The sequence below is a fragment of the Haliotis rufescens genome, unplaced genomic scaffold (genome assembly GCF_023055435.1).
Source record: "Haliotis rufescens isolate VD_foot unplaced genomic scaffold, xgHalRufe1.0.p SCAF_1, whole genome shotgun sequence".
NCBI lineage: Eukaryota > Metazoa > Mollusca > Gastropoda > Lepetellida > Haliotidae > Haliotis > Haliotis rufescens.
Window position 1 is genome coordinate 687,240 of NW_025963779.1, and position 24,657 is coordinate 711,896.

The following is a 24,657-nucleotide window of genomic DNA, read 5'->3' on the forward strand; positions in this document are numbered from 1 at the left end:
TATACTGGAAATGAAATCGAACACAATATATGCAGGTTCTGTTATCAGTACTCATTTAGAATCCGAAAGGACCAGGAGAGCTTGCGCTAAGGCGAGGAAGAATTTGAATTCCCAGAGAGATATTGGTCTAAGAGCAGGTGGTCTGAACCCAGTCTGCTGTATGAACATATGGCGTAGAGTAATAATTCCAGGTGCCTTCTACGCGTGTGAACTGTGGTCAAATATGTCCAAGACAGAACACAATGAAATTGAAAAACTCCAGCGCTACTTTGCACGTAATGTACAAAATTTTCATGTAAGATCTTCGACCGTTGCAACTATTCAGACGCTGGGATTGTGGACAATGACATCCGTGATTGACAAAATGAAGCTGATGTTTCTTGGGAGGATGTGTAGAAGCAGCCACAGATATGCCCCGAAAAAGGTGTTCTATTTCAAGTGTGCTCAATATATAACAGGCAGTGACAAATGTAAGTCTGTAACACATGATCTACTCAATGTGGCAAAGAAATATGAATTATGGACCATAATAGTTCACTTTATGAAAACTAACCAGTTTCCATCCAAGGATGTGTGGAACAAAACCGTACAGACTAAAATAACAGAACATGAAACTGCTCATTGGCACACGAGTCTGCGAGATCACCCTGAATTAAACAGATTTATTAAAATTCACAGTAAGCTTGTACCTCATAGACTGTGGAATATGTGTATTCTGTACAATATACCAACTAGACCAATGTATGCACTTGTGAAACTAGGAACACTACCAATAACACCTGGACAGTGTTTAATGTGTGATGAGGAGTGCGATGACATAATAAAGCACCAACTGCTATGTTGTACAGCTTTAGCTGATGCAAGGAACACCCTCTATGAACATCTATTTGACTCTTTAAACCTCGAACAATACATGCGTATTGAGGACTGTGCAGATGACGAAGTCAAACTTGTGACATTGCTAGGTGGTATAACCCCTATTGTAGAGGATATGAGCCTTGACAGATGGGCTGAATTCATATCTTCTGTATCACGAGACATAAGCTCCTGGAACCTGCGATCACTGCTCTATCTATAGACAGTATATCTCATACCAGGACCAGGACATGTAAATATTCAGTATTGCCAATTTCTCTGCATAATATAATGTTCGTGTAAATATGCTGTGTTAACATGATTCCAAATGTATATCACTCTCCGAAATTAATGGAGGAAATAAAGATCATTCATTATAGTCACACACCATCAGATACTGTATGCCCAGATGGTCACACACCATCACATACTATATGCCCATATAGTCACACACCATCAGATATTGTATTCCCATATAGTCACAAACCATCAGATACTGTATGCCCATATAGTCACACACCATCAGATACTATATGCCCAGATGGTCACACACCATCACATACTATATGCCCATATAGTCACACACCATCAGATATTGTATGCCCATATAGTCACACACCATCAGATATTGTATGCCCATATAGTCACACACCATCATATACTGTATGCCTATATGGTCACCCACCATCAGATACTGTATGCCCATATGGTCAAACACCATGAGATACTGTATGCCCATATAGTCACACATCATCAGATATGGTATGTCCATATCGTATACAACATGAGATAATGTATACCAATACGGCCAAACATCATCAAATACTGTATGCCCATATGATCCGACATCATCAGATACTGTATGCCCATATGGTCAGACATCATCATATGGTGACACAATATGAGATACTGTTTGTCCATATATATATGTGGTCACACAGTATCACATATTACAGATATATGTGATCACACACTATCACATATAACATGTATATGTAGTCACACACCATCACATATTACATGTATATGTGGTCACAATCTATCACATATTACATGTAAATGTAGTCACACACTATCACATATTACATGTATATGTGGTCACACACTATGACATATTACATGTATATGTGGCCACACAGTATCACATATTACATGTATATGTGGTCACACACTATGACATATTACATGTATATGTGGCCACACAGTATCACATATTACATGTATATGTGGTCACACACTATCACCTCTTACATGTATATGTGGTCACACACTATCACATATTACATGTTTATGTAATCACACACTATCACATATATTCAAGTATATGTGGTTACACACTATCTCATAGTACATGTATATGTGGTCACACACTATCACATATTACATGTGTATATGGTCACACACTGTCACATATTATATGTGTATGTGGTCGCACACTATCACATAGTACATGTATATGTGGTCACAAACTATCACATATTAGAGGTATATGTGGTCACACACTATCTCATATTACATGTATATGTGGTCACACACTATCTCATAGTACATGTATATGTGGTCACATACTATCACATATTAGAGGTATATGTAGTCACACATTGTTTGAGATACTGTTTGTCCATATATATATGTGGTCACACAGTATCACATATTACAGATATATGTGATCACACACTATCACATATAACATGTATATGTAGTCACACACCATCACATATTACATGTATATGTGGTCACAATCTATCACATATTACATGTTAATGTAGTCACACACTATCACATATTACATGTATATGTGGCCACACAGTATCACATATTACATGTATATGTGTTCACACACTATCACATATACAAGTATATGTGGTCACACACTATCACCTCTTACATGTATATGTGGTCACACACTATCACATATTACATGTTTATGTAATCACACACTATCACATATATACAAGTATATGTGGTTACACACTATCACATATTACATGTGTATGTGGTCACACACTATCTCATATTACATGTATATGTGGTCACACACTATCTCATAGTACATGTATATGTGGTCACACACTATCACATATTAGAGGTATATGTAGTCACACACTATCACATATTACATGTATATGTGGTCACACACTATCACATAATACATGTGTATGGGGTCACACACTATCACATATTAGAGGTATATGTAGTCACACACTGTCACATATTACATGTGTATGTGGTCACACACTACCTCATATTACATGTATATGTTGTCACACACTGTCACATATTACATGTATATATGGTCACACACTATCACATATATACAAGTATATGTGGTCACACACTGTCACATATTAGAGGTATATGTGACCACACACTATCACATATTACATGTGTATGTGGTCACACACTATCACATATTAGAGGTATATGTGACCACACACTATCACATAGTACATGTATATGTGGTCACACACTGTCACATATTACATGTGTATGTGTCACACACTATCACATATTACATGTATATGTGGTCACACACTGTCACATATTACATGAATATGTGGTCACACACTATCACATATTACATGTATATGTGGTCACACACTATCACATATTAGAGGTATATGTGACCACACACTATCACATATTACATGTATATGTGGTCACACACTGTCACATATTACAGGTATATATGGTCACACACTATCACATATATACAAGTATATGTGGTCACACAACGTCACATATTACATGTATATGTGGTCACACACTGTCACATATTACATGTATATATGGTCACACACTATCACATATTACATGTGTATGTGGTCACACACTATCACATATTAGAGGTATATGTGACCACACACTATCACATGTTACATGTGTATGTGGTCACACACTGTCACATATTACATGTGTATGTGGTCACACACTATCACATAGTACATGTATATGTGGTCACACACTATCACATAGATACAAGTATTTGTGGCCACACACTATCACATATTACAGGTATATATGGTCACACACTATCACATATTACATGCATACGTGGTAACACTATTACATATTACATGTATATGTGGTCACACAGGAACGCACTGCATAGTCAAGACTACGATGTATATAGATATGAACTGTGTTTCCTGAAACGACAATGTGAGTTTCTATTTATACCAAGTTTTAATGGGCCCTATTTTAACTGACTGATCATATATATTAACTTGGTGTGAAACCTATTAACCTCCGTTAGCCACATGAGAAACATGTAGGAGCAAGCGAGTTATGTTTCCTCGGGTTGCTGTAAACCATGGCAGGGAAGGAGGGTTTCTGCCAAGTACCGAAAACATAGTGCACATTCTCACTGAAGAAGAAAGGTTCATACATGAGCATAACTTGAATGCGGAATATTATAAGAATTTCTAAGTGTGTAATCCTTTATCCAACATTACTGGGTATAAAGTCTGTAAGATAACGTGGTGTTTTGTTATTATATATTTGTTCTAATAACGTTCCCATCTCAAAGTACAGCATATCACGTGATGCATAATTTGGAAGACCAGCTAGGTTTGTTCCAGTGTACCCGCCCCAAACAAGTATATTCGAATACCTTCGGCCGTTGGGCAGCCTAGTGGTTAAAACGTTGGCTCGTCACGCTGAAGACCGGGGTTCGATTCCTTACATGTCTACAATGTGTGAAGCCCTTTTCCGGTTTCCCCCGCTGCGATATTGCTGGAATATTGCTAAAAGCGGCGTAAAACCATACTCACTCACTCACTCATATACTTTCACATCGGACGCTGAGCTTTACAACAGAGCTTCAATGTGAAAAGACCTTTTGCCATATGATGAAAGATTCAGACCCAAATGTGTTTAATGACTTGTTAAATGTCAGTGTTATCAAAACTTGATTTTGCTTCACCTGCGCCGTGTGTGATTAGTAGGTGCAATATGGGGCTGGATGTGGGATGTCCTCACTACGTTTACTATAGTATGTACATTAACAATCGTCCACACCAACAACATGTCGTCTTCTCACAACGGTACTTGACTTGACACGAGAACTTGAGTTCGATAAATGGCTTTGGAGAGGTTATGCAAACACTGATGTGTTTATTTAGCCTTGCCACCACCGGTTGTTAACAACCTTGACTGACACAAAGCAAAGAAGCGAAGTCCGCCCCTATTCCTAGCATCATGTTACAGTCGGAATCTACTGGTTGAACATATCTCCATAGCGCTGCTTATCATCATCCCGTAGATCGACTGAATGGCCGCCACACACACCTGGATCGAGAAGCTTCCGCTATTTTCAAATCTCAACGTCTCGATAATCTATCTAACAATGACCTTCCAAGTAGTGCATTCACGTAGAGGATCCGTCAAGTTAACAACTATATCTCCCCAGCAGTGCATTCAAGTAAATGATCGGTCAAGTTAACAACTATATTTCCCCAGCAGTGCATTCAAGTAAATGATCGGTCAAGTTAACAACTATATCTTCAAAGTAGTGCATTCAAGTAAATGATCGGTCAAGTTAACAACTATATCTTCAAAGTAGTGCATTCAAGTAAATGATCGGTCAAGTTAACAACTATATCTTCAAAGTAGTGCATTCAAGTAAATGATCGGTCAAGTTAACAACTATATCTCCCCGTAGTGCATTCACGAAAATGATCGGTCAAGTTAACAGCTATATCTCCCCAGCAGTGCATTCAAGTTAATGATCGGTCAAGTTAACAGCTATATCTCCCCAGTAGTGCATTCACGTAGAGGATCGGTCAAGTTAACAGCTATATCTCCCCAGTAGTGCATTCACGTAAAGGATCGGTCAAGTTAACAACTATATCTCCCCTTAGTGCATTCACGTAAAGGATCGGTCAAGTTAACAGCTATATCTCCCCAGTAGTGCATTCACGTAAAGGATCGGTCAAGTTAACAACTATATCTCCCCTTAGTGCATTCACGTAAAGGATCGGTCAAGTTAACAACTATATCTCCCCGTAGTGCATTCACGTAAAGGATCGGTCAAGTTAACAACTATATCTCCCCTTAGTGCATTCACGAAAATGGTCGGTCAACTTAACAACTATATCTCCCCGTAGTGCATTCAAGTAAATGATCGGTCAAGTTAACAACTATATCTCCCCTTAGTGCATTCACGTAAAGGATCGGTCAAGTTAACAACTATATCTCCGCGTAGTGCATTCACGTAAATGATCGGTCAAGTTAACAACTATATTTCCCCAGCAGTGCATTCAAGTAAATGATCGGTCAAGTTAACAACTATATCTTCAAAGTAGTGCATTCAAGTAAATGATCGGTCAAGTTAACAACTATATCTTCAAAGTAGTGCATTCAGGTAAATGATCGGTCAAGTTTACAACTAAATCTCTCCAGTAGTGCATTCACGTAAATGATCGGTCAAGTTAACAACTATATCTCTCCCAGCAGTGCATTCAAGTAAATGATCGGTCAAGTTAACAACTATATCTCCCCGTAGTGCATTCACGTAAAGGATCAGTCAAGTTAACAACTATATCTCCCCGTAGTGCATTCACATAAAGGATCAGTCAAGTTAACAACTATATCTCCCTGTAGTGCATTCACATAAAGGATCGGTCAAGTTAACAACTATATCTCCCCTTAGTGCATTCACGTAAAGGGTCGGTCAAGTTAACAACTATATCTCCCCGTAGTGCATTCACATAAAGGATCGGTCAAGTTAACAACTATATCTCCCCTTAGTGCATTCACGTAAAGGGTCGGTCAAGTTAACAACTATATCTCCCCGTAGTGCATTCACGTAAAGGGTCGGTCAAGTTAACAACTATATCTCCCCGTAGTGCATTCACGTAAAGGGTCGGTCAAGTTAACAACTATATCTTCAAAGTAGTGCATTCAAGTAAATGATCGGTCAAGTTAACAACTATATCTCCCCGTAGTGCATTCACGTACATGATCGGTCAAGTTAACAACTATATCTTCAAAGTAGTGCATTCAAGTAAATGATCGGTCAAGTTAACAACTATATCTCCGCGTAGTGCATTCACGTTAATGATCGGTCAAGTTAACAACTATATCTCCCCAGTAGTGCATTCACGTAAATGATCGGTCAAGTTAACAACTATATCTCCCAAGTAGTGCATTCACGTAAATGATCGGTCAAGTTAACAGCTCAGTAGTGCATTCACGTAGAGGGTCGGTCAAGTTAACAACTCAGTAGTGCATTCACGTAGATGGTCGGTCAAGTTAACAACTCAGTAGTGCATTCACGTAGAGTGTCGGTCAAGTTAACAACTCAGTAGTGCCCTCACGTAGAGGGTCGGTCAAGTTAACAACTCAGTAGTGCATTCACGTAGAGGGTCGGTCAAGGTAACAACTCAGTAGTGCATTCACGTAGAGGGTCGGTCAAGTTAACAACTCAGTAGTGCATTCACGTAGAGGGTCGGTCAAGTTAACAACTCAGTAGTGCACTCGCGTAGAGGGTCGGTCAAGTTAACAACTCAGTAGTGCATTCTCGTAGAGGGTCGGTCAAGTTAACAACTCAGTAGTGCACTCGCGTAGAGGGTCGGTCAAGTTAACGACTCAGTAGTGCATTCACGTAGAGGGTCGGTCAAGGTAACAACTCAGTAGTGCATTCACGTAGAGGGTCGGTCAAGTTAACAACTCAGTAGTGGATTCACGTAGAGTGTCGGTCAAGGTAACAACTCAGTAGTGCATTCACGTAGAGGGTCGGTCAAGTTAACAACTCAGTAGTGCATTCACGTAGAGGGTCGGTCAAGTTAACAACTCAGTAGTGCATTCACGTAGAGGGTCGGTCAAGTTAACAACTCAGTAGTGCGCTCATATACTATCCACATGGTGGTCCCTCCTGTCAACTTAGGTTTCTCTATATCGGTTCAACTATTCGTTCCTTGTCTTAAATTCAACTTCTCCTCCTTTTAGTGAAACGTATATCTTTAAAATATACAACAAAAGACATCAATGAATATAGTGCAAGCTCAAATGCTGGTCATCAATCTTATCGCAACAAATATTATGAATTTCAAAAATACCCCGTTTTTGCTTAACGTCAATAGTTGATGCATATCATCATATCCCAATTGCTGAGGTAGATGCTCAAGATTTCAATCAATGGTGATCCGCGTTTAGCAAGAATCAAACAAAACACTAACACCCACAATCATAGGTTTCTGGCGTGCCCAAGGGACGCAGCTCTGCACAGCGAATAGCGGCGCCTTAGACGACTGGGCCACCTGTGCCCCACAAGAACAATAAATAGACACGCATACTTATTTCATTTGTTCAGGGTCGTGTGTGGCAGTTACCTTTTCTATATTTGCATGTTTACATTAGTGATACATGCTATTGACAAATAGTTAATTCTAAAGAATCAAAAGTAGTACTCTCAAGAAAGATTGATTTTCATCATCTTCGCCTCGATCACGTGTAGGACAGTTTTTCATGCATACATTGATCTGTTTACCACCTGTCTTCATTATTTCTCCTCCGTAGTAGACCCCCTCTGAGCTTCACTAAAATGTTTCGAAGTTTTACTTTACTAATTGCATAAAGAAACGTTTGAAATACAAATTGCCTTCGGAAAATGAAATACGACATGTGGTATTATTACCTTATTGTATCGTTCCCATAAATGAATGGATGGAAAAGAAATAGATTGAACTTGCAAAAAGCTTGTTAATTGCATCCCTGAAAGAGCCTTCGTTGTTAGGATACATTAACCCTGTTCGGACACAATGCCCGGATACTATGCTGATACTTGGGATGTTTGGTTTAAATAATGTTTGTTAATTATGAAATAGGAATATGTGCACATACAAATAAGTTTGTTTTTCCCGCCTCGCTCGCCACAATTCTCTCCACAGAGACACACATACGCAGAGACACCAGAGTCACAAAGGCACCAGTCACAGAGACATAAGAGTCACAGGGACACCAGAGTCACAAAGACACAAGCGTCACAGAGACACCAGAGACACAGAGACACAGAGACACCAGAGACACAGAGACACCAGTGACACAGAGACACAGAGACACCAGTTAAACAGAGACACCAGAGACACAGAAACACCAGAGTCACAGAGACACAGACATCAGAGTCACAAAGACACAAAGACACAGAGACACCAGAGTCACAAAGACACCAGTGACACAGAGACACCAGAGACACAGAGACACAGAGACACCAGAGACACAGAGACACCAGTGACACAGAGACACAGAGACACCAGTTAAACAGAGACACCAGAGACACAGAAAGACCAGAGTCACAGAGACACAGAGACATCAGAGTCACAAAGACACAAAGACACAGAGACACCAGAGTCACAAAGACACCAGTGACACAGGTACATAGAAACACCAGAGTTACAGAGACACCAGAGACACAGCGACACCAGAGTCACACAGAAACCAGAGACACAGAGACACCAGAGTCACAAAGACACCAGTGACACAGGTACGCAGAAACACCAGAGTCACAAAGACACCAGCGTCACAGAGACACCAGAGACACAGAGACACAGAGACACAGAGACACCAGAGACACAGAGACACCAGTGACACAGAGACACAGAGACACCAGTTAAACAGAGACACCAGAGACACAGAAACACCAGAGTCACAGAGACACAGAGACATCAGAGTCACAAAGACACAAAGACACAGAGACACCAGAGTCACAAAGACACCAGTGACACAGGTACATAGAAACACCAGAGTTACAGAGACACCAGAGACACAGCGACACCAGAGACATAGCGACACCAGAGTCACACAGAAACCAGAGACACAGAGACACCAGAGTCACAAAGGCACCAGTGACACAGAGACACCAGAGTCACAAAGGCACCAGTGACACAGGTACGCAGAAACACCAGAGTCACAAAGACACCAGCGTCACAGAGACACCAGAGACACAGAGACACCAGAGTCACAGAGACACAGATACACCAGAGACACAGAGACACAGAGTCACAGAAACACCAGAGTCACAAAGGCACCAGTGACACAGAGACACCAGAGTCACAAAGACACCAGTGACACAGGTACGCAGAAACACCAGAGTCACAAAGACACCAGCGTCACAGAGACACCAGAGACACAGAGACACCAGAGTCACAGAGACACAGATACACCAGAGACACAGAGACACAGAGTCACAGAAACACCAGAGTCACAAAGACACCAGCGTCACAGAGACACCAGAGACACAGAGACACCAGAGTCACAGAGACACAGATACACCAGAGACACAGAGATACAGAGTCACAGAGACACCAGTTAAACAGAGACACCAGAGAAACAGAAACACCAGAGTCACAGAGACACAGAGACACAAGAGTCAGAGGGACACCTGAGGCATAGAGACACCAGAGTCACAGAGACACCAGAGTCACAAAGACACCAGAGACACAGAGACACAGCGACACCAGTGACACAGAGTCACAAAGGCACCAGTGACACAGGTGCGCAGAGACACCAGAGACACAGGGACACCAGAGAAATATAGACACACAGAGACACAAAGACACCAGTGACACAGAGACACAGAGACACCAGTGAAACAGAGACACCAGAGACACAGAAACACCAGAGTCACAGAGACACAGATACATCAGAGTCACAAAGACACAAAGACACAGAGACACCAGAGTCACAAAGACACCAGTGACACAGGTACATAGAAACACCAGAGTTACAGAGACACCAGAGACACAGCGACACCAGAGACATAGCGACACCAGAGTCACACAGAAACCAGAGACACAGAGACACCAGAGTCACAAAGACACCAGTGACACAGGTACGCAGAAACACCACAGTCACAAAGACACCAGCGTCACAGAGACACCAGAGACACAGCGACACCAGAGACATAGCGACACCAGAGTCACACAGAAACCAGAGACACAGAGACACCAGTGAAACAGAGACACCAGAGACACAGAAACATCAGAGTCACAGAGACACAGATACATCAGAGTCACAAAGACACAAAGACACAGAGACACCAGAGTCACAAAGACACCAGTGACACAGGTACATAGAAACACCAGAGTTACAGAGACACCAGAGACACAGCGACACCAGAGACATAGCGACACCAGAGTCACACAGAAACCAGAGACACAGAGACACCAGAGTCACAAAGGCACCAGTGACACAGAGACACCAGAGTCACAAAGGCACCAGTGACACAGGTGCGCAGAGACACCAGAGACACAGGGACACCAGAGAAATATAGACACACAGAGTCACAGAGAAACCAGAGACACAGAGACACAGAGACAAAAGACACCAGTGACACAGAGACACAGAGACACCAGTGAAACAGAGACACCAGAGACACAGAAACACCAGAGTCACAGAGACACAGATACATCAGAGTCACAAAGACACAAAGACACAGAGACACCAGAGTCACAAAGACACCAGTGACACAGGTACATAGAAACACCAGAGTTACAGAGACACCAGAGACACAGCGACACCAGAGACATAGCGACACCAGAGTCACACAGAAACCAGAGACACAGAGACACCAGAGTCACAAAGACACCAGTGACACAGGTACGCAGAAACACCAGAGTCACAAAGACACCAGCGTCACAGAGAAACCAGAGACACAGCGACACCAGAGACATAGCGACACCAGAGTCACACAGAAACCAGAGACACAGAGACACCAGTGAAACAGAGACACCAGAGACACAGAAACATCAGAGTCACAGAGACACAGATACATCAGAGTCACAAAGACACAAAGACACAGAGACACCAGAGTCACAAAGACACCAGTGACACCAGAGACATAGAAACACCAGAGTTACAGAGACACCAGAGACACAGGGACACCAGAGACATAGCGACACCAGAGTCACACAGAAACCAGAGACACAGAGACACCAGAGTCACAAAGGCACCAGTGACACAGAGACACCAGAGTCACAAAGGCACCAGTGACACAGGTGCGCAGAGACACCAGAGACACAGGGACACCAGAGAAATATAGACACACAGAGACACAAAGACACCAGTGACACAGAGACACAGAGACACCAGTGAAACAGAGACACCAGAGACACAGAAACACCAGAGTCACAGAGACACAGATACATCAGAGTCACAAAGACACAAAGACACAGAGACACCAGAGTCACAAAGACACCAGTGACACAGGTACATAGAAACACCAGAGTTACAGAGACACCAGAGACACAGCGACACAAGAGACATAGCGACACCAGAGTCACACAGAAACCAGAGACACAGAGACACCAGAGTCACAAAGACACCAGTGACACAGGTACGCAGAAACACCAGAGTCACAAAGACACCAGCGTCACAGAGACACCAGAGACACAGCGACACCAGAGACATAGCGACACCAGAGTCACACAGAAACCAGAGACACAGAGACACCAGTGAAACAGAGACACCAGAGACACAGAAACATCAGAGTCACAGAGACACAGATACATCAGAGTCACAAAGACACAAAGACACAGAGACACCAGAGTCACAAAGACACCAGTGACACAGGTACATAGAAACACCAGAGTTACAGAGACACCAGAGACACAGCGACACCAGAGACATAGCGACACCAGAGTCACACAGAAACCAGAGACACAGAGACACCAGAGTCACAAAGGCACCAGTGACACAGAGACACCAGAGTCACAAAGGCACCAGTGACACAGGTGCGCAGAGACACCAGAGACACAGGGACACCAGAGAAATATAGACACACAGAGTCACAGAGAAACCAGAGACACAGAGACACAGAGACACAGAGACAAAAGACACCAGTGACACAGAGACACAGAGACACCAGTGAAACAGAGACACCAGAGACACAGAAACACCAGAGTCACAGAGACACAGATACATCAGAGTCACAAAGACACAAAGACACAGAGACACCAGAGTCACAAAGACACCAGTGACACAGGTACATAGAAACACCAGAGTTACAGAGACACCAGAGACACAGCGACACCAGAGACATAGCGACACCAGAGTCACACAGAAACCAGAGACACAGAGACACCAGAGTCACAAAGACACCAGTGACACAGGTACGCAGAAACACCACAGTCACAAAGACACCAGCGTCACAGAGACACCAGAGACACAGCGACACCAGAGACATAGCGACACCAGAGTCACACAGAAACCAGAGACACAGAGACACCAGTGAAACAGAGACACCAGAGACACAGAAACATCAGAGTCACAGAGACACAGATACATCAGAGTCACAAAGACACAAAGACACAGAGACACCAGAGTCACAAAGACACCAGTGACACAGGTACATAGAAACACCAGAGTTACAGAGACACCAGAGACACAGCGACACCAGAGACATAGCGACACCAGAGTCACACAGAAACCAGAGACACAGAGACACCAGAGTCACAAAGGCACCAGTGACACAGAGACACCAGAGTCACAAAGGCACCAGTGACACAGGTGCGCAGAGACACCAGAGACACAGGGACACCAGAGAAATATAGACACACAGAGTCACAGAGAAACCAGAGACACAGAGACACAGAGACACAGAGACAAAAGACACCAGTGACACAGAGACACAGAGACACCAGTTAAACAGAGACACCAGAGACACAGAAACACCAGAGTCACAGAGACACAGAGACACCAGAGTCACAAAGACACAGAGATACCAGAGACACAGAAACACCAGAGTCACAGACACACAGAGACACAGAGACACCAGAATCACAGAGACCCCAGAGACACAGAGATACCAGAGAGACCAGTAACACAGGTACACAGAGACACCAGTTAAACAGAGACACGAAATATAGAAACCAGAGTCACAGGGACACCAGAGACATAGCGACACCAGAGTCACAGAGACACTAGAGTCACAAAGACACCAGTCACAGAGACATGAGAGTCACAGAGACACCAGAGTCACAAAGACACCAGGGCCACAGAGACACCAGAGTCACAAAGACATCAGTGACACATGTACGCAGAGACACCAGAGACACAGAGACACAGAGACACCAGTGACACAGAGACACAGAGACAACAGTTAAACAGAGATACCAGAGACACAGAAATACCAGAGTCACAGAGACACAGAGACACCAGCGTCTCAGAGACACCAGAGTCACAAAGGCACCAGTGACACAGGTGCGCAGAGACACCAGAGACACAGGGACACCAGAGAAATATAGACACACAGAGTCACAGAGAAACCAGAGACACAGAGACACAGAGACACAGAGACAAAAGACACCAGTGACACAGAGACACAGAGACACCAGTTAAACAGAGACACCAGAGACACAGAAACACCAGAGTCACAGAGACACAGAGACACCAGAGTCACAAAGACACAGAGATACCAGAGACACAGAAACACCAGAGTCACAGACACACAGAGACACAGAGACACCAGAATCACAGAGACCCCAGAGACACAGAGATACCAGAGAGACCAGTAACACAGGTACACAGAGACACCAGTTAAACAGAGACACGAAATATAGAAACCAGAGTCAGAGAGACACCTGAGGCATAGAGACACTAGAGTCACAGGGACACCAGAGACATAGCGACACCAGAGTCACAGAGACACTAGAGTCACAAAGACACCAGTCACAGAGACATGAGAGTCACAGAGACACCAGAGTCACAAAGACACCAGGGCCACAGAGACACCAGAGTCACAAAGACATCAGTGACACATGTACGCAGAGACACCAGAGACACAGAGACACAGAGACACCAGTGACACAGAGACACAGAGACAACAGTTAAACAGAGATACCAGAGACACAGAAATACCAGAGTCACAGAGACACAGAGACACCAGCGTCTCAGAGACACCAGAGTCACAAAGGCACCAGTGACACAGCGACACCAGAGACATAGCAACACCAGAGACACAGAGACACCAGAGTCACAAAGGCACCAGTGACACAGAGACACCAGTGACACTGGTGCGCAGAGACACCAGAGACACAGGGACACCAGAGAAATATAGACACACAGAGTCACAGAGAAACCAGAGACACAGAGACACCAGAGTCACAAAGACACCAGTGACACAGGAACACAGCGACACCAGTGACACAGAGTCACAAAGGCACCAGTGACACAGGTGCGCAGAGACACCAGAGACACATCGACACCAGAGAAATATAGACACACAGAGTCACAGAGAAACCACTGACACAGAGACACCAGAGTCACAAAGACACCAGTGACACAGAAACACCAGAGTCACAAAGACACCAGAGGCACAGAGACACCAGTGACACAGAGACACAGAGACACCAGTTAAACAGAGACACCAGAGTCACAGGTACGCAGAAACACGAGAGTCACAGATAAACCAGAGACACAGAGACACCAGAGTCACAAAGACACCAGTGACACAGAGACACCAGAGTCACAGGTACGCAGAAACACCAGAGTCACAGAGACACCAGAGTCACAAAGACACCAGTGACACAAAGACACCAGTGACACAGGTACGCAGAAACACCAGAGTCACAGAGACACCAGAGTCACAGAGACACCAGAGACACAGCGACACCAGAGACATAGCGACATCAGAGTCACAGGTACGCAGAAACACCAGAGGCACAGAGACACCAGTGACACAGAGACACAGAGACACCAGTTAAACAGAGACACCAGAGTCACAGGTACGCAGAAACACCAGAGTCACAGAGACACCAGAGTCACAAAGACACCAGAGTCACAAAGACACCAGTGACACAGAGACACCAGAGTCACAGGTACGCAGAAACACCAGAGTCACAGAGACACCAGAGTCACAAAGACACCAGTGACACAAAGACACCAGTGACACAGGTACGCAGAAACACCAGAGACACAGAGTCACCAGAGACACATCGACACCAGAGTCACAGGTACGCAGAAACACCAGAGTCACAGAGACACCAGAGACATAGCGACATCAGAGTCACAGGTATGCAGAAACACCAGAGTCACAGAGACACCAGAGAAACAGCGACACCAGAGACACAGGTACGCAGAAACACCAGAGTCACAGAGACACAAGAGTCACAGGTACGCAGAAACACCAGAGTCACAGAGACACCAGAGACACAGAGACACCAGTGACACAGGTACGCAGAAACACCAGAGTCACAGAGACACCAGAGACACCGAGACACCAGACTCACAGAGACCCCAGAGATACCAGAGACACGAGAGACACAGAAACACCAGAGACACAGAGACACAAGAGTCAGAGAGACACCTGAGGCATAGAGACACCAGAGTCACAGAGACACCAGAGTCACAGAGACACCAGAGACACAGCGACACCAGAGACATAGCGACACCAGTGACACAGAGACACCAGAGTCACAGGTACGCAGAAACACCAGAGTCACAGAGAAACCAGAGACACAGAGACACCAGAGTCACAAAGACACCAGAGACACAGCGACACCAGAGACATAGCGACACCAGTGACACAGAGACACCAGAGTCACAGGTACGCAGAAACACCAGAGTCACAGAGACACCAGAGACACAGAGAAACCAGAGTCACAGAGACACCAGAGACATAGCGACACCAGTGACTCAGAGACACCAGAGTCACAGCGACACCAGGGACATAGCGACACCAGTGACACAGAGACACCAGAGTCACAGGTACGCAGAAACACCAGAGTCACAGAGACACCAGAGACACAGAGACACCAGAGACAGAGACACAAGAGTCAGAGAGACACCTGATGCATAGAGACACCAGAGTCACAGAGACACCAGAGTCACAGAGACACCAGAGACAAGAGACACCAGAGTCACAGGTACGCAGAAACACCAGAGTCACAGAGACACCAGAGACACAGAGACACCAGAGTCACAAAGACACCTGTGACACAAAGACATCAGTGACACAGGTACGCAGAAACACCAGAGTCACAAAGACACCAGTGACACAAAGACACCAGTGACATAGGTACGCAGAAACACCAGAGACACAGAGACACAGAGACACCAGAGACACAGAGACACAAGTTAAACAGAGACACGAGAGACACAGAAACACCAGAGACAGAGACACAAGAGTCAGAGAGACACCTGAGGCATAGAGACACCAGAGTCACAGAGACACCAGAGACATAGCGACACCAGTGTCACAGAGACACCAGCGTCACGATGATACACAGGTACACAGATACACCAGTGATAGAGGTACACAGAGACACCAGTGACACAAGAGACACAAAGACACCAGTGACACAGGTACACAGAGACACCAGTTTAACAGAGACACCAGAGACACAGAAACACAAGAGTCACAGAGACACAAGAGACACAAAGACACCAGTGACACAAGAGACACAAAGACACCAGTGACACAGGTACACAGAGACACCAGTTTAACAGAGACAAAAGAGACACAGAAACATAGACACAGGGACACAAACACAGACACAGAGATATAGAGAGACATACGGGAATGTACATATGCCAGCAAGTATTTCCAAAGATAACTCTATAACTCTACTTCTCGACAAGTATCTGGGCCACGTGTTGGGAGATATGGCGACGAACGTCTCGTTATGAAGACCGAGATATGAGTTTCATATCAAAGTTATTTTGGGTATAAACTCACGTCTGGTGTTTATTGAGACATTTTCAACAGCTGGCAATAAAGAATGTTTGCATTATCACTGATTATGACAAAACCACTTACCTGCATAATTTCAGTCAATCTGCTTCCGTTTTATCTGGGCCTGCAGTTGAAGTGGACTTCACAGGGTGTTGGACCAGGATCCACGGACATACCAGGACCAGGACCCACGTTCACACCAACACAGGCGACTCCGTGTGTGAAATACGCACAATGTCGCAAAGCGCACGTTAATCTCCAATAGTAAGTAACATAGGCGACCCTGTGTCGGTCAGGTATGCACAATCCGGGTTGAAAGTTTACTTGTGACATGGTCGCCGACGTCGCCATGGCGTCACTGATAACGGCCCCGACCGTGGCATGGTGTGTACATAACTTTGGACGGGAAAATTACTTAGCGCTAGTTCAAAGTTTGAATTAGGAGATAAACATACTGTGTTTTCAATGTAGATCTAGGTTACCTGTAGATTTAACCCCGCTAAATTGAATTTGGAACCGAACGCGCAGCGTGAGGTTTCAAATGTTAAATTTAGCGCGGTTAAATCTACAGGTAACCTAGATCTACATTGAAAACACAGTATGTTTATCTCCATTCTACCCTTACTAAATAAAACGCGAACTCTTTGGCGTTAGCAAATATACCGAGTGAAGCGGCAAGGGTTGAGTTCAGTGTTTTGAGTGGGTTATCGATCTGAATAACGGAATCACCCAAAAAAAATTATGGCGCTCAAGCAGTTTGTTTACACCGTTATAATTGAACATATGACAGGCATTGAAGTCATACAAGCGCGGCAACTTGATAAGCTAACATGAGGTTGGCATCCCTAAAGAAAACAAAGCAAGCTTTGCAAGGCTCTCTACATCGCGCGTCACCTTTATGACGTCATATCGCTCATTGTGACACAAAAGATATGACGTCACGGTCGTATATAGAAAAGCGCCAAACTTCTAAGCTCTCTGTTGTCTCCAAAACGTAAATACATTCCCTTTGTAGATTTCTGTCGTGTTTTCTGCACGAAATGTATTGCCACACATCCTTTGAATATCTAAGTAACCGCATCTGCGCATTTTGTAACCTGTAATTGTAGATATAATTATTAAAATATGCCTACCGACAATGACTGAAAATAGCACTATTCTATGATTATTAGCTTCCGAGATGATGCAGCCGTCAAACCAGCTGTTTCAATCAGAGGGGGTTTATTGTGATTTAATAGCCTCTGATTGACCAATAAGAATCGAGTAAGTTCCAAATTCATGGTAGAATGAAATATAATGAGTTCGTAAATCGATAGTTTATAAATATATACTCAAGTAATTTGAACATACAAAGCTTGATCGCGGTTGTAACACAACACGTTTCATTGTTGAGGAAGAGTGTTTATTTACTGGTACAAATGGTTCTGGATCTCGACTCTGGCCCCCAATTGTCCTCTCACTAAGGACCTTTTCGTGCTGCTGGTTCTGTTTGCCTGTTGTCTCCCCGAGTCACCTTTCCGCTGTCTGTCTCCTTCTCTGTTTACCTCCTAAGTATGTCAGGGGTGTGACGGAGGGCACACGTAAGTTGCTTCTCCCACTGCGAAGTGGACTTCGGTCCAGTCCCATTGATCTCCTGTCACCTATAATTCTCTGGCCATGTAGTATCTGCGCGTTCCACAACCTTCCTCGTGGACAATGAGACGTCGCGGGTACATGGCTAGCGTGTCGTAAGTGTCTGTGTGACTACGAGAGACTGGAGCTAGAATACTTATAACACATGTACATCATTGTGTTCGATGTAATCAGCTAGAATACTTATAACATATGTACATCAATGAGTTCGATGTAATCAGCTGGAATACTTCTAACAAATGTACATCATTGTGTTCGATGTAGTAAGCTGCAATACTTATAACATATGTACATCAATGAGTTCGATGTAGTCAGCTGGAATACTTATAACATATGTACATCAGTGTGTTCGATGTAATCAGCTGGAATACTTATAACACATGTACATCATTGTGTTCGATGTAGTCAGCTGGAATACTTATAACACATGTACATCATTGTGTTCGATGTAATCAGCTGGAATACTTATAACACATGTACATCATTGTGTTCGATGTAGTCAGCTGGAATACTTATAACACATGTACATCATTGTGTTCGATGTAGTCAGCTGGAATACTTTATAACATATGTACATCAATGAGTTCGATGTAACCAGCTGAAATACTTATAACACATGTACATCATTGTGTTCGATGTAGTCAGCTGGAAAACTTATAACACATGTACATCATTGTGTTCGATGTTATCAACTGGAATACATAATTATAACACATGTACATCATTGTGTTCGATGTAAACAGCTGGAATACTTATAGCACATGTACATCATTGTGTTGGATGTAAACAGCTGGAATACTTATAACACATGTACACCATTGTGTTCGATGTAAACAGCTGAAATACTTATAACACATGTAAATCATTGTGTTCGATGTAGTCAGCTGGAAAACTTATAACACATGTACATCATTGTGTTCGATGTTATCAACTGGAATACATAATTATAACACATGTACATCATTGTGTTCGATGTAAACAGCTGCAAAACGTATAGCACATGTACATCATTGTGTTGGATGTAAACAGCTGGAATACTTATAACACATGTACATCATTGTGTTCGATGTAAACAGCTGGAATACTTATAACACATGTACATCATTGTGTTTGATGTAAACAGCTGGAATACTTATAACACATGTACATCATTGTGTTTGATGTAAACAGCTGGAATACTTATAACACATGTACATCATTGTGTTCGATGTAACCAGCTGGAATACTTATAACAAATGTACATCATTGTGTTCGATGTAATCAGCTGGAATACTTATAACACATGTACATCATTGTGTTTGATGTAACCAGCTGGAATACTTATAACACATGTACATCATTGTGTTTGATGTAAACAGCTGGAATACTTATAACATATGTACATCATTGTGTTTGATGTAACCAGCTGGAATACTTATAACACATGTACATCATTGTGTTCGATGTAAACAGCTGGAATACTTATAACACATGTACATCATTGTGTTCGATGTAAACAGATGGAATACTTATAACACATGTACATCATTGTGTTGGATGTAACCAGCTGGAATACTTATAACACATGTACATCATTGTGTTTGATGTAAACAGCTGGAATACTTATAACATATGTAAATCATTGTGTTTGATGTAACCAGCTGGAATACTTATAACACATGTACATCATTGTGTTCGATGTAAACAGCTGGAATACTTATAACACATGTACATCATTGTGTTCGATGTAAACAGCTGGAATACTTATAACACATGTACATCATTGTGTTGGATGTAAACAGCTGGAATACTTATAACACATGTACATCATTGTGTTCGATGTAACCAGCTGGAATACTTATAACACATGTACATCATTGTGTTTGATGTAAACAGCTGGAATACTTATAACATATGTACATCATTGTGTTTGATGTAAACAGCTGGAATACTTATAACATATGTACATCATTGTGTTCGATGTAACCAGCTGGAATACTTATAACAAATGTACATCATTGTGTTCGATGTAAACAGCTGGAATACTTATAACACATGTACATCATTGTGTTTGATGTAACCAGCTGGAATACTTATAACACATGTACATCATTGTGTTGGATGTAAACAGCTGGAATACTTATAACACATGTACATCATTGTGTTTGATGTAAAAAGCTGGAATACTTATAACATATGTACATCATTGTGTTTGATGTAACCAGCTGGAATACTTATAACACATGTACATCATTGTGTTTGATGTAACCAGCTTGAATACTTATAACACATGTACATCATTGTGTTTGATGTAAACAGCTGGAATACTTATAACACATGTACATCATTGTGTTCGATGTAAACAGCTGGAATACTTATAACACATGTACATCATTGTGTTCGATGTAAACAGCTGGAATACTTATAACACATGTACATCATTGTGTTCGATGTAACCAGCTGGAATACTTATAACACATGTACATCATTGTGTTCGATGTAAACAGCTGGAATACTTATAACACATGTACATCATTGTGTTTGATGTAACCAGCTGGAATACTTATAACATATGTACATCATTGTGTTCGATGTAACCAGCTGGAATACTTATAACACATGTACATCATTGTGTTCGATGTAAACAGCTGGAATACTTATAACACATGTACATCATTGTGTTTGATGTAACCAGCTGGAATACTTATAACACATGTACATCATTGTGTTGGATGTAGTCAGCTGGAATACTTATAACATATGTACATCATTGTGTTTGATGTAACCAGCTGGAATACTTATAACACATGTACATCATTGTGTTCGATGTAAACAGCTGGAATACTTATAACACATGTACATCATTGTGTTCGATGTAACCAGCTGGAATACTTATAACACATGTACATCATTGTGTTGGATGTAAACAGCTGGAATACTTATAACACATGTACATCATTGTGTTTGATGTAAACAGCTGGAATACTTATAACATATGTACATCATTGTGTTTGATGTAAACAGCTGGAATACTTATAACACATGTACATCATTGTGTTTGATGTAACCAGCTGGAATACTTATAACATATGTACATCATTGTGTTGGATGTAAACAGCTGGAATACTTATAACATATGTACATCATTGTGTTTGATGTAACCAGCTGGAATACTTATAACACATGTACATCATTGTGTTCGATGTAAACAGCTGGAATACTTATAACACATGTACATCATTGTGTTCGATGTAAACAGCTGGAATACTTATAACACATGTACATCATTGTGTTCGATGTAAACAGCTGGATTACTTATAACACATGTACATCATTGTGTTCGACGTAAACAGCTGGAATACTTATAACACATGTACATCATTGTGTTCGATGTAAACAGCTGGAATACTTATAGATCACACGATTTTGCTTTCCCAGCTGATACTTAATGGGGATATTAACTCAGGCCAACTCTCAACGATGCATTCGCTTTGTTCTCCCTGCACAAGCGCACGTCCCCTCTACTGTACCAGTAATACTCCATAGAACTACATTCTCTGTCAACAAAACCTGCATTGCAAATACCTTTGCAATAGTCAAAATGGCTGTGTTATAGTAATTAATTAGCATATACTTTTCCTCTAAAAGTGCAATAAGAATGTGAGCCACATATATCTTCATTCTGCCTTGGACCTTGTCTTGCGATAGTTGATATATATGACTTAACATCCCGTGTCATTGACATACACATGTTTACATTGATCAAGTTTCTCATGTTGTGTTCGAATTGTGTATTTCGTACGATTATGTATAATTGTCACATCACTAAGTTAAAATACTATCAGGTCTGATCAAATGTCACACCCTGAATATACAATTACTACCGGAGCTGAAGTCACAACCTGAATATACAAATACTACTAGATCTGAGCATACGCCATACCCTGAATATACAAATACTACCAGGTCTGAACACACGTCACAACATGAAAATTCAAATACTACTAGATCTGAACATACGCCATACCCTGAATATACAAATACTACCAGGTCTGAACACACGTCACACCCTGAATATACAAATACTACTCAGTCTGAACACACGTCACACCCTGAATATACAAATACTACTAGGTCTGAACACACATCACACCCTGAATATACAAATACTACCAGGTCTGAACACACATCACACCCTAAATATACAAATACTACCATGTCTGAACACGCGCAACATCATGCAGCTTCCAATGTTGTGAAGTAAGAATACATTGTACACCCTGTAGCTACAAATATAATGAAATCTGAACACACGTCTCCCCCTGTAGCATCAGATACTAATATCACTATATTATTAGTGGTAAACTATTACTATGTCAATATAAGTTGTGTTATATAGGCTCTATGTACGTCCTCCTTCATCAACAAATGGCACACGTGTCAAGCCAAGCAGGGCAGCCTCCCTCAATAAAGCTGCGCAATAAACTGTATGGACATCCACAGATTACACTATCTACAGGGAAGAATGAAGGTCGACCCACCAACATGTGTGCACACGCCACCCGGCAAACATCACATCACTTACCGTCATCTTCCAGAGACAAACTAGGAAAGTCCACATGTGGAAAGTTTCTGTGATTCAGGGTGGGTGGACACTGAGCACGATCTCGGGCGGGTACCTGCTCGGGACACCCACAGCACTCACCCGACGCAGCATGGAATATAACACTCGCGTCACCTGACTGGACGCTAGAGAATCCCTTCTTGCGAAATCTATTGAGGTTAGGTCAGATGGTGTTGTGATAACTATTGAGGTTAGGTCAGATGGTGTTGTGACAACTGTTGAGGTTAGATCAGATGGTGTTGTGACAACTGTTGAGGTTAGATCAGATGGTGTTGTGATAAGTGTTGAGGTTAGATCAGATGGTGTTTTGACAACTGTTGTGGTTAGGTCAGATGGTGTTGTGACAAATGTTGAGGTTAGATCAGATGGTGTTGTGATAAGTGTTGAGGTTAGATCAGATGGTGTTTTGACAACTGTTGTGGTTAGATCAGATGGTGTTTTGACAACTGTTGAGGTTAGATCAGATGGTGTTGTGACAACTGTTGAGGTTAGATCAGATGGTGTTGTGATAAGTGTTGAGGTTAGATCAGATGGTGTTGTGACAACTGTTGAGGTTAGATCAGATGGTGTTTTGACAACTGTTGAGGTTAGATCACATGTAGCTGTGATAAGTGTTGCGGTTAGACGTTTTAAATGTTAAATTTAGCGCGGTTAAATCTACAGGTAACCCAGCTCTACATTGAAAACATTTTTTTTTTTTCTCCATTCTACCATGATTAATTAAAACGCGAACGTGCTGGTAAATATATTGAGTGAGGAGGCATGGGTTGAGTCCAGTGTGTTGAGTGGGCTGTCGATCTGACAACAGCCTTTGAACAAAATATGGCGCTGTATATGCTCAAGCAGTTTGTTTACACAGTAATAATACACTCAAACATGTGACAGGCACTGAACG

General features: G+C 42.5%; 1 protein-coding gene across 3 annotated transcripts in view; it reads right to left on the reverse strand.

Annotated features, from left to right (window-relative positions):
- Positions 1–23,911, reverse strand: part of LOC124124179 (beta-1,4-N-acetylgalactosaminyltransferase bre-4-like) — a 40,342-nt gene extending 16,431 nt beyond the window's left edge. For 2 of the 3 annotated variants that reach the window (XM_048392446.1, XM_048392420.1), the window contains exon 1: positions 23,724–23,911. In XM_048392446.1, coding sequence (XP_048248403.1) covers positions 23,724–23,759 — 36 coding nt within the window. In that variant the 5' untranslated portion in view covers positions 23,760–23,911. Of the gene's footprint in view, positions 1–17,611; positions 18,013–23,723 lie in introns of those variants that run through there. The other variant, XM_048392478.1, reaches the window with a different exon arrangement.
- Between the last annotated feature and the right edge of the window lie 746 nt (positions 23,912–24,657).